Here is an 11,356-nt window from a genome sequence, read left to right as displayed (position 1 = left end):
GTCTGCACAGACTCCTGTAGTCCTGTTGTAAGGAAACAAGAAGGAGAGGGCCAACGAACGTTACAGTGCTGCCATATAATATCAAACGATAATGACGGATACCTTGATTTTTTTATGTACCTACCTATTTCTTAAATTCTCAACATATTATCACTATCGGAATAAATTATATTGCCAAATAATTATTTATTATTATATCAATTTAATTTAAATAAGAAAAATAATTTTCTGTATTTCTAATAAACAAATTATAATGCCTATATATTATCAATATTCTAGGTGTATTATTTCGTATCTGTCGACATATTTTTAGTTACGAAAGCCATCGATAGACAAATATAGTAATCGTAGTAAAATTAGTACATAGGTACTTGCGGGTAGTAACCATATAGGTGAGGCGTGGGCTTCGATTCTAGAAAAAAAACTAAAAAAATTGAATACTGACAATGTCCGTAAACAGCTCAAAAAGAGTCAAAATATTTTCAACATTTTATGGTGTATAGAAAATGCTAATATAAACATTCAGTGAAATTTTCAAGTATCTACAGTCATTCGTTTTTTAATTACAATAAAATAAGAAAATTGTTACATGAGAAATCGAGTAAATATCAAATGTTGTAAAAATATAAATTTCAGACGCTCATAAAAATTTAATTTAAGTTTCTTGTAGACTTTTTTTTTTGATAAAGGTAGACAAACTTATGAGTAATCTTATATTACATTTTAAAATCTTAGATTTAAAAAGAAAAATTTTTATGAATTCTCATCAAAATAATTTGCTATTTTTCGTGATTTTTCCGTATTTTGTCAAAATTTGAACTTTAAATGCTTATAATTAAAAACTGTGACTAAGGATTTTTAATTTTTTTCATCTGCCTTTGAAACAATAACCTGGGAGCCTTCTATTAAATTGTCAAGCTTTTTTACTCAACAGATAAAATTTTATTGATATTTATAGAAAAAAAAACTAAAAAAATTGAAAACTGACAATGGCCGTAAACAGCTCAAAAAGAGTCAAAATATTTTGTAAATTTTATGGTTTTATGGTATTCTAACCTAGAAAATGCTAATATAAACATTCAGTCAAAATTTCATGTCCCTACGATCATTTGTTTTAGAGTTACACCAAAAACCAAAATCGATTTTCTCGAAAACAGATTTTGCGTAAAAATTCCAGTTTTTCCTTAATTTTTCTTTTGTTTTTCACGTCGCTTGTGAAAACTACTGGGAAATATTTACTTTTGACCCCCCAAAGTACAAACTAAATTCACTTTCCTATCAGAAAAGTTACTATTGAAGAAAATCCAAGCACTTTTACTGTCCTAAAAGGTGATGACAGACACAAAAATAAAAAAAAAAATAAAATAAAAAAAAAAAAAAAAACACTCATCATTGTAGAATCAATACATTCATCGCTTCGCTCAGAATCTAAAAAAACACACATCATTGTAGAATCAATACATTCATCGCTTCGCTCAGAATCTAAAAGTAATGGACAAATCTGAGGCGCCTAAAAAAATTCTAACTATAGCCCCTCCCCCCGGATTTCCACCAATGTATAACTATAGTGGCAGAATGCCAGAGTGGGGAAAAATCCCAGGCAGCATACTATTCAAAGGGTGCTATTCAAAGCTTTAAAAATTATTTTATTTTTTTATGTACTAACCCGTCAATCTGTTACTGCAGCCTAAAGTAACAATAATTTTATTGAAATTTCTTCGATTAGATACTGAATTATCTATAAGCTATATACTATTTAAACAAACCCATAAAGAAAAGCTATAGCTAAATATTTCCACTAATTATATTTAGTTTACAGAAGTTTATATACTTAATAGTTATTAGTTAATAGCTAACATACCTATTTAAAGAGTGCTTTTACGGGTCACAGGTGCAGTTTACTGCTAAATTCCAAAGGTACGACCTTAATGCTATATAGATGAATAATGGTTGATGAGTATAATATACCTATTACCTACATTTTAAATTGTATATTTAGATTTAAAAGCATCATAAGAGACAAGAGTATCAAGTATAGACCTGAGCTCCCCCCCCCAAAAAAAAAAAAAAAAAATTTAAAATAGTAACCAACTATAGATTCACTTTCTACCGGAAAAGATACTGAAGTTGAAAATCGATGCATTATTTTGACTACTTATAACACTTATACACTATAACAGGAGTGTCAAATTATTTTGAAGCTCCGTGCCAAAAATTCATTTTTTTTTCTTTTTTTTTTCAAGCGTGCCATTAAACTATGAAAAGATTAAAGAAGTAGGTACCTACATAGAAACTGAGGTACATTTTATGAGCATACGGCTATTTATCGGTCATAAATAAAGACACTAGGTATATACATAATATTGCATATATATGTATATATATAATATAAATATTTTAACCTTTGAAGACATCCTCGGCGTTTACATTTTCAATGAAATAACTATAATAAGTCAATAAAATGCTTTCAGAATAAACTATACTGATATACATTATACATATGATGAACCTTGAATGTTCAAGCCGTAAAACAGAACATTTTGTACATTTTTAACAACAAAATAATTTACAAGTTTTTGTGATTTTAACGAATTTTGCAAAATTTTATCTTTGATATAAATAATATCACACCCATCACCCATATTATGTATCTTAAAAAATATTAAACAGCTTTTATATCTTATAATTGGTGGCGTAATTACGGAGGGAGGGTCGTATCCTCATCGTAACTTTTTTTTAAACTGGTGAAGCATATTTATTTATACCTATTTATTTAATTATATAAATATTATTATTTATAGGTACCTATACTATTCAACTATTGTACCTATACTAAACGGCCATTCCTAATCACCCGATACGATATCGGATATTTTCGCTATTATTTCGATACTTTAACGATAAAATTCGTTACAAAACTGATACAGAATCATCACTCTATTGATAACTTTTCGATAGTCGTCGTTTCGTTAGCTTAACGAACCGAAAGTTGTCGATAACAAGTCTTATAGAGTTACAGAATCGTAACTAAGATAACATTAATTGGTAATAACTAATAAACATTAATTGCAATATTGCACAAATATATTTATATAAATATATAAGTAATGCAGTTTAGTTCGATTTTTGGGAATTTTTTTCTGGAACTCATAGGTATTAATGAGTGGAAATAGTAAAATTCTAATATTCATACATTATACAATTATGTAAGTAAAATATGAATATCACAGTCCCCAGAATAAATTAAAATATATACTCAGTACTCCATAAAATCACATATAACTGGCTTTTTTTGGTGGGGGGGGGATCACAATAGGGCAGTTGACCCCTCAAAAAAAAATATTGAGAGTGCAATCTTATCATTTTAAATGGGTCAGTAAATTGTGATTAATTTTTGCCCTCCCCCCCCACCTCTTCCTAACAATTAGATCCAAGTGCCGCCTATGATATACACATACCTTATATAAAAACATGTTTTTTTTAAATATACATACTATTTTATAATCTGTGACCTAGGGCACAATAAGAAATAAGAATATTATATCATATATTTATAGCTTTATATCTATTCTGTGATGATAATATCACATACCTACGTCCTATAATTACATACACATAAAAAAAACAATTGATAATTGATAACACTATCCTACTAACAGCAGTTAGCCTACTCAATTTCAACCGGCGAATGACGAACCGATCCTCCCCACTACATCTAACCTTAAATATGGTGAAAGGCCTTTATAGCTTTGTTGCCAATTTATGAATTAAAAAAAATTACATTTTCGTTTTAAATTCCGTTTATTATGGTGTAATATTTTTATAAATATTTGTTATGATACTAAGTACATTATAATTATTTCGTCAATTAAATTCTGTGCATAATGTTACCTAACGACCAGGTAAATTAAATATATTTGTATAATGCAAAATGTATATAAATTATAATTATATTTACAATATTATTTAACTCAATTTGCACATATAGGTAGTTCGTTTTATACAAATACGTTCTACAACTTATTATAATTTAAATATAAATGTATTTATTTATTTTTCTTGTATAACAGGGCAACTGCAGTCCTGCAATTAATCAAAAACCAACCGACGGTGATAATAATGCTTTAGAAAATGGTCATCAGTCAATAACTAACCCTGGAGCAAAAAAGACTTGGTCTGAAATTCGACAAACAGTGTGTGACTTTCGCCATCGTCTTTCTACTGTATCAGTGATGTCCATCTCGCATGTGTCATTTAGACGATTACAAAATGGAAAAACACGGGTTTATTTTCTTAGTGCTCCTGTAAATGAATTTGAAACTCTTCTCTATGTTGATTTACCTAATCAAAGTGTTGCTGGTCAATTACCATGGCAACCTTTGATTGAATCCAATTTCCCAAGTGTAATAATGAGCGGTCGATATTCACGAGAAGAACAACTATTATCCGAAAGAAAACGATTGACTACATTTGGAATTACCTCCTATGAAATCAATAGTGAATCTGGTAGAATTGTTTTCCCTGCTGCAAGTACATTATTCCAATGTAATGATAATGAATACTCAGTAAGCAATCACATTAACTTATTTAAAGTATTGTATTATATTCAATTTTATTTGATAGACAAATTCATTATATCCAACTGAGTTAAGAACAAATGCTGCTGGAGCTAAGCTTTCACCTCAAATTTGTCCAAATAATATTGATATTATTGCATATGTTTGTAACTTTGATATTTGGGTAACTCATATAGCTACAGGTAAATTAATTATGTTTGTATGGATTTTTAAATTTATTTAAACAAAATTGTTTCCAGGTAGTACCAAAAGATTGACATATGCTCACAAAGGTGGACGGTGTTTATCAGATGATCCGTTGGCTGCAGGTGTACCTTCCTATGTAATGCAAGAAGAATTTAATCGTTATCATGGTTATTGGTGGCAACCAAAACAACATAAAGGTATATTTCAATGAAAATATCTATTTATTTTCTTTATAATATAGACAACCTAATTGAATATTAATAATTAAAATAATGAAGTCTTTTAAAGTAAACTAGTAAAATAAATTCTTTAGTTTTTTTCGCTTTAAACTGCTTAGTTTTGATGTTTATTACTAAAAATAGCTTGCATGTAAAATTTGAAAAGGTTTTTTTTAAAATAACATTATAATGTTGGGTGGTTTAAAATTGTCTTGAATAATGTTAAGTAGAGATGTTACAAACTGTTTGATTTCCGAACCGAACCAAATACCTAATAGTTCGATTCGATATTCGAACCAGAGAAATAAAAATAAAAGTCAGTTCTATAAGGTTTCTATTAGATATCACTAATCTAAAATCTTTAGTCAATAATTCTGTGGTATGGTGGCTAAATTATAAATAAATATTAAATAAAATAATTTCCAATTTTGACTTTTTTAATGTTCGGTTTAATAAAATATTTGAAGAGTTCGGTTCGGGTTCGATTCAACCTTAAATATTATGGTTTGTAACATCTCTAATGTTAAGTACCAAACGTAATTCAATTCCATAAAAATTTAAAATATGTAGTACTAAAACTTAAACCATCATTTAATAATGTTCTTATCATACCAAACACAAACAGTACACTATTTTATTTATTTCAAAATAATAATGGGCCCTACTGAGCATGCTTGGTCTGTCTGTAACTATTGATACAATATAGATTAATAATTTACTACCTACCTACATTTTGAAAATTTAAATTTCTTGATTTCTATACATAACTCAAGTCTAATATTAATTTTGGAGGTGAGTTCTCAAACTAATAATACCTGGACATACAAAAAATTAAAACAGTTTGAAAGGTGAGTAAGACTTAAGTTCAAACTCAAACCGTCCAAATTTTTTGAGCACAACCAACTTCAAAATATAGCAGATACAGCAGATTTCTTTAATTTTGCTTTTTATTAAGTGAAAACACTGTCTTACTACCAGTAGATTTTCTAATTTGTCATATTTTTTAAAAGTTCAAATAAGGGTCATATTCATGTTTGAATAGTTTTAGGAAAAAATTTAGCAAAAATTCAGATTTGAATTGGTAAAAACATAGTTTGACCCATCCCTAACTAATTTATACTAAAAAATAATGGCGGCTATATAATCATATTTAAATTTTGATTGTTTTAACATTCCTAAAATTGTTTTAAAAGTTAAGATATTTGACAAATATTCTAATAAGGGAACTGCAGGTGTTCGTGTTGTAAATATCTCAATATAGGCAATTTAAAATGATGAAATCCAAGTAACTTTTAAGTGTGTGTAAAGTAAACGCACATAAATGTGTGTGAATTTAATCTGTAATTGTTTAAAAATTAAAATCCATCAAACCAAATTCCTTCATTTTTGTCTGGCTTTTTGGTCTAAAAGCCATTTTTTTTCATCAACTGCAGCCCCCTTAAGTAATATTATTATACTAATTTTGTTCTTGCTGCTTGCACCTAAGTAATTAAAAGTTGATTTATCAAAAAAATAAAAATAACCTACTAAAGGAGCTATGAAATTCTGGATTCCTACCCTTTTAATGACATAGTTTTAATAATTATTTTATTTTATACAATGTAGAAGATAATGTCTACAGGATTTTATATGAAGAAGTTGATGAAAGTGAAGTAAAAATATTCAATTTTCCATCATCAAATTCAGCTGGTAGTGGTGAAATTGAACAATATAGGTATGATAGTTACTAATGAAATATTTTATCATTATTTATTTTGTTGAATATTTGTTACAGATTTCCTCGTGCTGGTACTGCTAATTCTAAGTCTAACATAAAACTAGTAGAATTCCAACTAGATGGAGAATGTCAAATTATTAATATAAAAAATATGGAACTTCAATATCCATTGGCACATATGTTTCCTTGGATGGAGTACTTAGTAAGAGTTGGATGGACGCCTAATGATGACTTGTTAGTATAACTTCATATGAAACATAAATAATTTATTTTGATATATTTTGAATACAATGTTCTAAGATATATAAATCATTTTTATGAAGGCGTGTTTTAAAAATCTAAACTTGTGTTTTAGAATATGGCTTCAAGTTTTGGATCGTAGACAACAAAGACTTGAATTAATGGTTCTATCAATTGATAATTTTATTGAACATGCTTCTTCTAATATAATAAATTCGTCACACAATTCAACTTTTGTTCCACCTCAAGTTATATATTCACAGACTTCTAATGTCTGGGTCAATGTAAGAAATAACATTTATTACAGTTCACAGTATCATTTTTAAACATAAAATATTAAATTATACATTATAGGTTCATGATCTATTGTATATGTTCCCCATTACAAGTAGTAGTGAAGTAACCATGATTTGGGCTACAGAAGACACCGGATTTCGACATTTATACTTAATTACTAGTATAATAACAAAAGTATCTCATGAAAATGGCATACAGAATGTAGACCCCAGTGAAAGTATATAATTTGAATCATATATTTTATAATTATATTAATGTGTTTGTTAACTTTACATTTAATTATTTATTAGACAACATGATGATGTCCAAACTAGCATTGACCAGTGGAAATTGGGAAGTATGTGGTAAAGGACTTTGGGTTGATTTGAAATATCAAATAGTATATTTTATGGCAGTCAGAGAGTCACCTTTGGAAAAACATTTATATGCAGTATCGTTAAAAAGCCCAGGAAATATTAAACTACTTACTAAACCAGGCTACTCTTATGAAATTGATATTGATAAGGTAAATTATTTAAAAATAAAAATGATTAAGTTGAAAATTGAAATACTTTTTTTATGTCTTAATTGTTCATAGTACTATGTAACTTTTTTTCTAATACTTATAGTATAAAATTAAAATGATAATGAACAATAAGTTAATTAATATATTGTAAGGTATTGCATATAATTATAAATTAAAAGTACATCTAGTCAATTTAACTTTAAAACCGTATTATTGTGTAACTTTTCTTGTTCATTTAGAATTGCGAAATTTGTGTGGCTGTCTATAGTAATATAAGGAAACCTCCTTCTTGTCAAGTTTTTCGGATAGAACATAATGATATGACTGTTGATGGAATATATTTACAGTCAGTTGGATTTTTAGTAGAAAACTCAGGTAATGTTTTTCTTATTTAAAATTTAAATGTTTTTATTTTTTAATTATTGTTTATTTTTGAATTCAGAAGTTAATAGTGTTCTTCAGAGCCCAACTTTAGTTACTCACCAAATTAGTTCTGGAGATGTATTATTTGCTATGGTGTTCAAACCACATAATTTTGTACCTGGTCAAAAATATCCTACTATTCTCCATGTATATGGTGGACCAGAAGTACAACTTGTAACTAATACATTTAAGGTACATTTAAATAATAATTCTTTAATATTTATTAATTAAATAATTAATTAATGTTAATATTTTAGGGTGCACGGCATATCAGAATGCATATGCTAGCATCTCAAGGCTATGTAGTCATTGCGATTGATTCTCGAGGCTCAAGACATAGAGGTTTAATTTTTGAAAGCCATCTAAAAGGAAGATTGGTGAGTGCCTTGGAATGTTTCAATATTTTAATGAACAATTAATAAACTGAATTTATGATTAAAGGGCACTGTAGAACTTTCAGATCAAATCGAAGTTCTTCAATGGTTAGCTGGATACCTTGGATATATAGATATGAATCGGTTGGCAATTCATGGATGGTCGTATGGGGGGTATCTAAGTCTTATGGGACTTGCTACTTATTCAAATATTTTTAAAGTAAAATGTGTATTCAATTTAACAGTAGATATTTGTTTATTATTAATCATATAGTATATAAATTAATTGTGCTTAATTCAGTTAGCTATTGCTGGAGCTCCTGTAACATCATGGGCAATGTATGATACTGGGTATACAGAAAGATATATGGATTTACCTCAATACAATTCTGTTGGATATATGAATGGTTCTGTCTTAAGTTATGTCAGTCGTTTACCGGATGAGTAAGTTTTCTCAAATATATTAAATTAATATTATAATATTTTACCTAACCTTATTTTCCAGGGAGAACAGATTACTAATTATACATGGACTAATTGATGAAAATGTTCATTTCTCTCATACCAGTTTACTGATCAACACACTTGTAAAATATGGAAAACCTTATCAACTTCAAGTAAGATAAATACAGTTGACATTTGAAAGTCCAATAAACGTAGTAGTCTGGACAGAACATTAATCTATTATTAGTAACCAGTAGTGAAGGGTAGATAAGACAAAAAGGTTACACATTAAAAAAAAATGAAAACTTCAACCTCATTTAAATTTAGAAGAACATTGGTATTTTCTTTGTAATTTGTCTTTTCAAAAACCTTCAGTAATCCGGACAACACTAATTGTCTTGGCCTGAATTCATTAGACTATCTAGATTCTACTGTAAATATTATTTTAAATATTTTTATATTAATTTCAATTTATTACCTTATTATTTATTCATGTTAGGTAACTTATTATGTTTAATTTTATACTTTTTTTTAAAATTACATTAATATACTATTAAGTTTATTTTCAATAATTTTAATTCTATACATTTAATTACGACTCTAAACTCTAAAGTGAAGCAAGAAAACTATTTTTCTTACCCTAACTTATTTTGGGTGGTAACGGTGTTGTCTTATACTTTCCTTAAAGAGCAGAACTTGAAGAAAGAAAGTAGAAACCCTTTCTGTCTCTGGAAAAAATAGAGGGTAAACCTTCTTCTGTTAAAAAAATTACAGTAAAACGTCTTTAATAAAAATCAGTGCAATCTAATTCTACAAATCATTTCTAACTGTGTTTTAAAACCAATATATATATTCGTATGGCAATTAAATGTAAAAACAAAGTTTATTGTATTCTCATTGTACTCGTCAAACATTGAAGATTATTATAAGACAATTTTGATTAATAATGCTTAATAAAATATTAATAATATGCATAGGCGCAAATTGACTAAATTTTTTGGGGGGACTTAAGCCCCCCTCCCCATAGGCCATATTGCTTAGTACCACAAAATATAAAAATTAGTACTAATTACTAGATTTTGAACTGGGGGGCAGGGGACTTGACCGACATTGCCCCCCCTCTATTTGCGCCAATGATAATATGTAATAAAACTTTATACTTGATTTATTATTTTAGATTTACCCAAATGAAAGACATAGCTTAAGAAGTTTGGATGCTACTAAGCATTATGATGCTACATTTTTATCATTTTTACAAAACTATTTATAACCTTTTACTTAAAAATATATTGTTTATTTATTATTATAATTATTATTTTGTTTACAAAACTAATTTATTGTTAAATCTAGTTAATTTTTTTATCAAAGTACATATTATATACAAAAAAAAAAAAATAATAAAAACAACTATAAAACTTTTGTATGTCAAATTTATATAAAAATGTATTACTGTATTATAATAGATTATATTAAAATTATAAAATTAAATGAGTATTAAATAATTATTGTACATTTCTAAATATATGGATACTATAGTTTTATACAACCATTTTTGTATTGTACTTAAAATTAAATAATTCAGAATTTTTACTGTGATTTTGTTATACCTATTTAAATTACTATTAATTAGATATAGCTATTGTAAATAACTTTAAAAAAATTTGTTATTATTGTTTATCAATTCAACATATTACTTTATATTATGTTTAAAATAATATTAGTACATTTTGTAAAATTACAGACCTAGCCAACTATTTATTAGGAGCTTATTTAGTGATTTAATTATATTTCATAATATAAATATCAAGCATAGTTATATTTTTTAGATAATCATTATTATTTTATATTTATTATAATTTATAATTAATAATTATTATTATAAAAAAAAAAAAAATAAAATATTTTTTGTAAGTTATTAACAATGTTATAAACAATAAAATTACAGTGATCTGCAAAAACAGTTAAATATTTAAATGAGAATAAATCACAAATTAAAACTCGGGGGAAATACAATTTGCATACTTATAGAAATGTGCACACATTAGTGTCAAATTTAATAAAACAATATTTATAATTAAATAAATATGTTCATGTTAATTAAATAATGATTTATACACAAAACTTACTGTAGAGTTTAAGTGGCTTGTAGTTATAATACTTTAACATCTTAAAAGGTAATTGATAATTTTACTATTAGCAATAAATCATTTTATTATTCAATTATTATTCATAGCAATCATGCCTGATGTTTGTGATTACAATATATTGTAATCAGTTTCCGTATAATAAAATACACAATTGAGAAATACAGTATTACTAATATTTAGCCCTCTACATTTATACATACCTAGCTAGTTATTATACTTTTTAGTTTT

At 26.9% G+C, this 11,356-nt stretch overlaps 1 protein-coding gene across 1 annotated transcript; it reads left to right on the top strand.

Annotated features, from left to right (window-relative positions):
- The first annotated feature begins 3,720 nt into the window (after positions 1–3,720).
- LOC132939457 (dipeptidyl peptidase 9) lies at positions 3,721–10,807 on the top strand. The gene is made up of 16 exons (XM_061006629.1): positions 3,721–3,902; positions 4,071–4,565; positions 4,624–4,759; positions 4,817–4,960; positions 6,587–6,695; positions 6,756–6,932; positions 7,054–7,222; positions 7,293–7,452; positions 7,526–7,740; positions 7,980–8,115; positions 8,183–8,355; positions 8,421–8,540; positions 8,605–8,757; positions 8,839–8,981; positions 9,043–9,154; positions 10,159–10,807. The coding sequence occupies exons 1-16, from the start codon at positions 3,885–3,887 to the stop codon at positions 10,249–10,251; spliced, it is 2,553 nt and encodes an 850-aa protein (XP_060862612.1). The 5' UTR covers positions 3,721–3,884; the 3' UTR covers positions 10,252–10,807.
- The last annotated feature ends 549 nt before the right edge of the window (positions 10,808–11,356 follow it).

This window comes from Metopolophium dirhodum, chromosome 2 (genome assembly GCF_019925205.1).
Source record: "Metopolophium dirhodum isolate CAU chromosome 2, ASM1992520v1, whole genome shotgun sequence".
Lineage (NCBI taxonomy): Eukaryota > Metazoa > Arthropoda > Insecta > Hemiptera > Aphididae > Metopolophium > Metopolophium dirhodum.
Note: the sequence above shows the minus strand (reverse complement) of the source record. Positions and strands in the feature narration are given on the sequence as shown.

Coding starts and splice junctions, on each gene's coding strand:
- LOC132939457 (XM_061006629.1), top strand. Junction 7,453..7,525: donor GAATGTAGACCCCAGTGAAA/GTATATAATTTG, acceptor ATTATTTATTAG/ACAACATGATGATGTCCAAA. Junction 8,356..8,420: donor TTGTAACTAATACATTTAAG/GTACATTTAAAT, acceptor TTAATATTTTAG/GGTGCACGGCATATCAGAAT.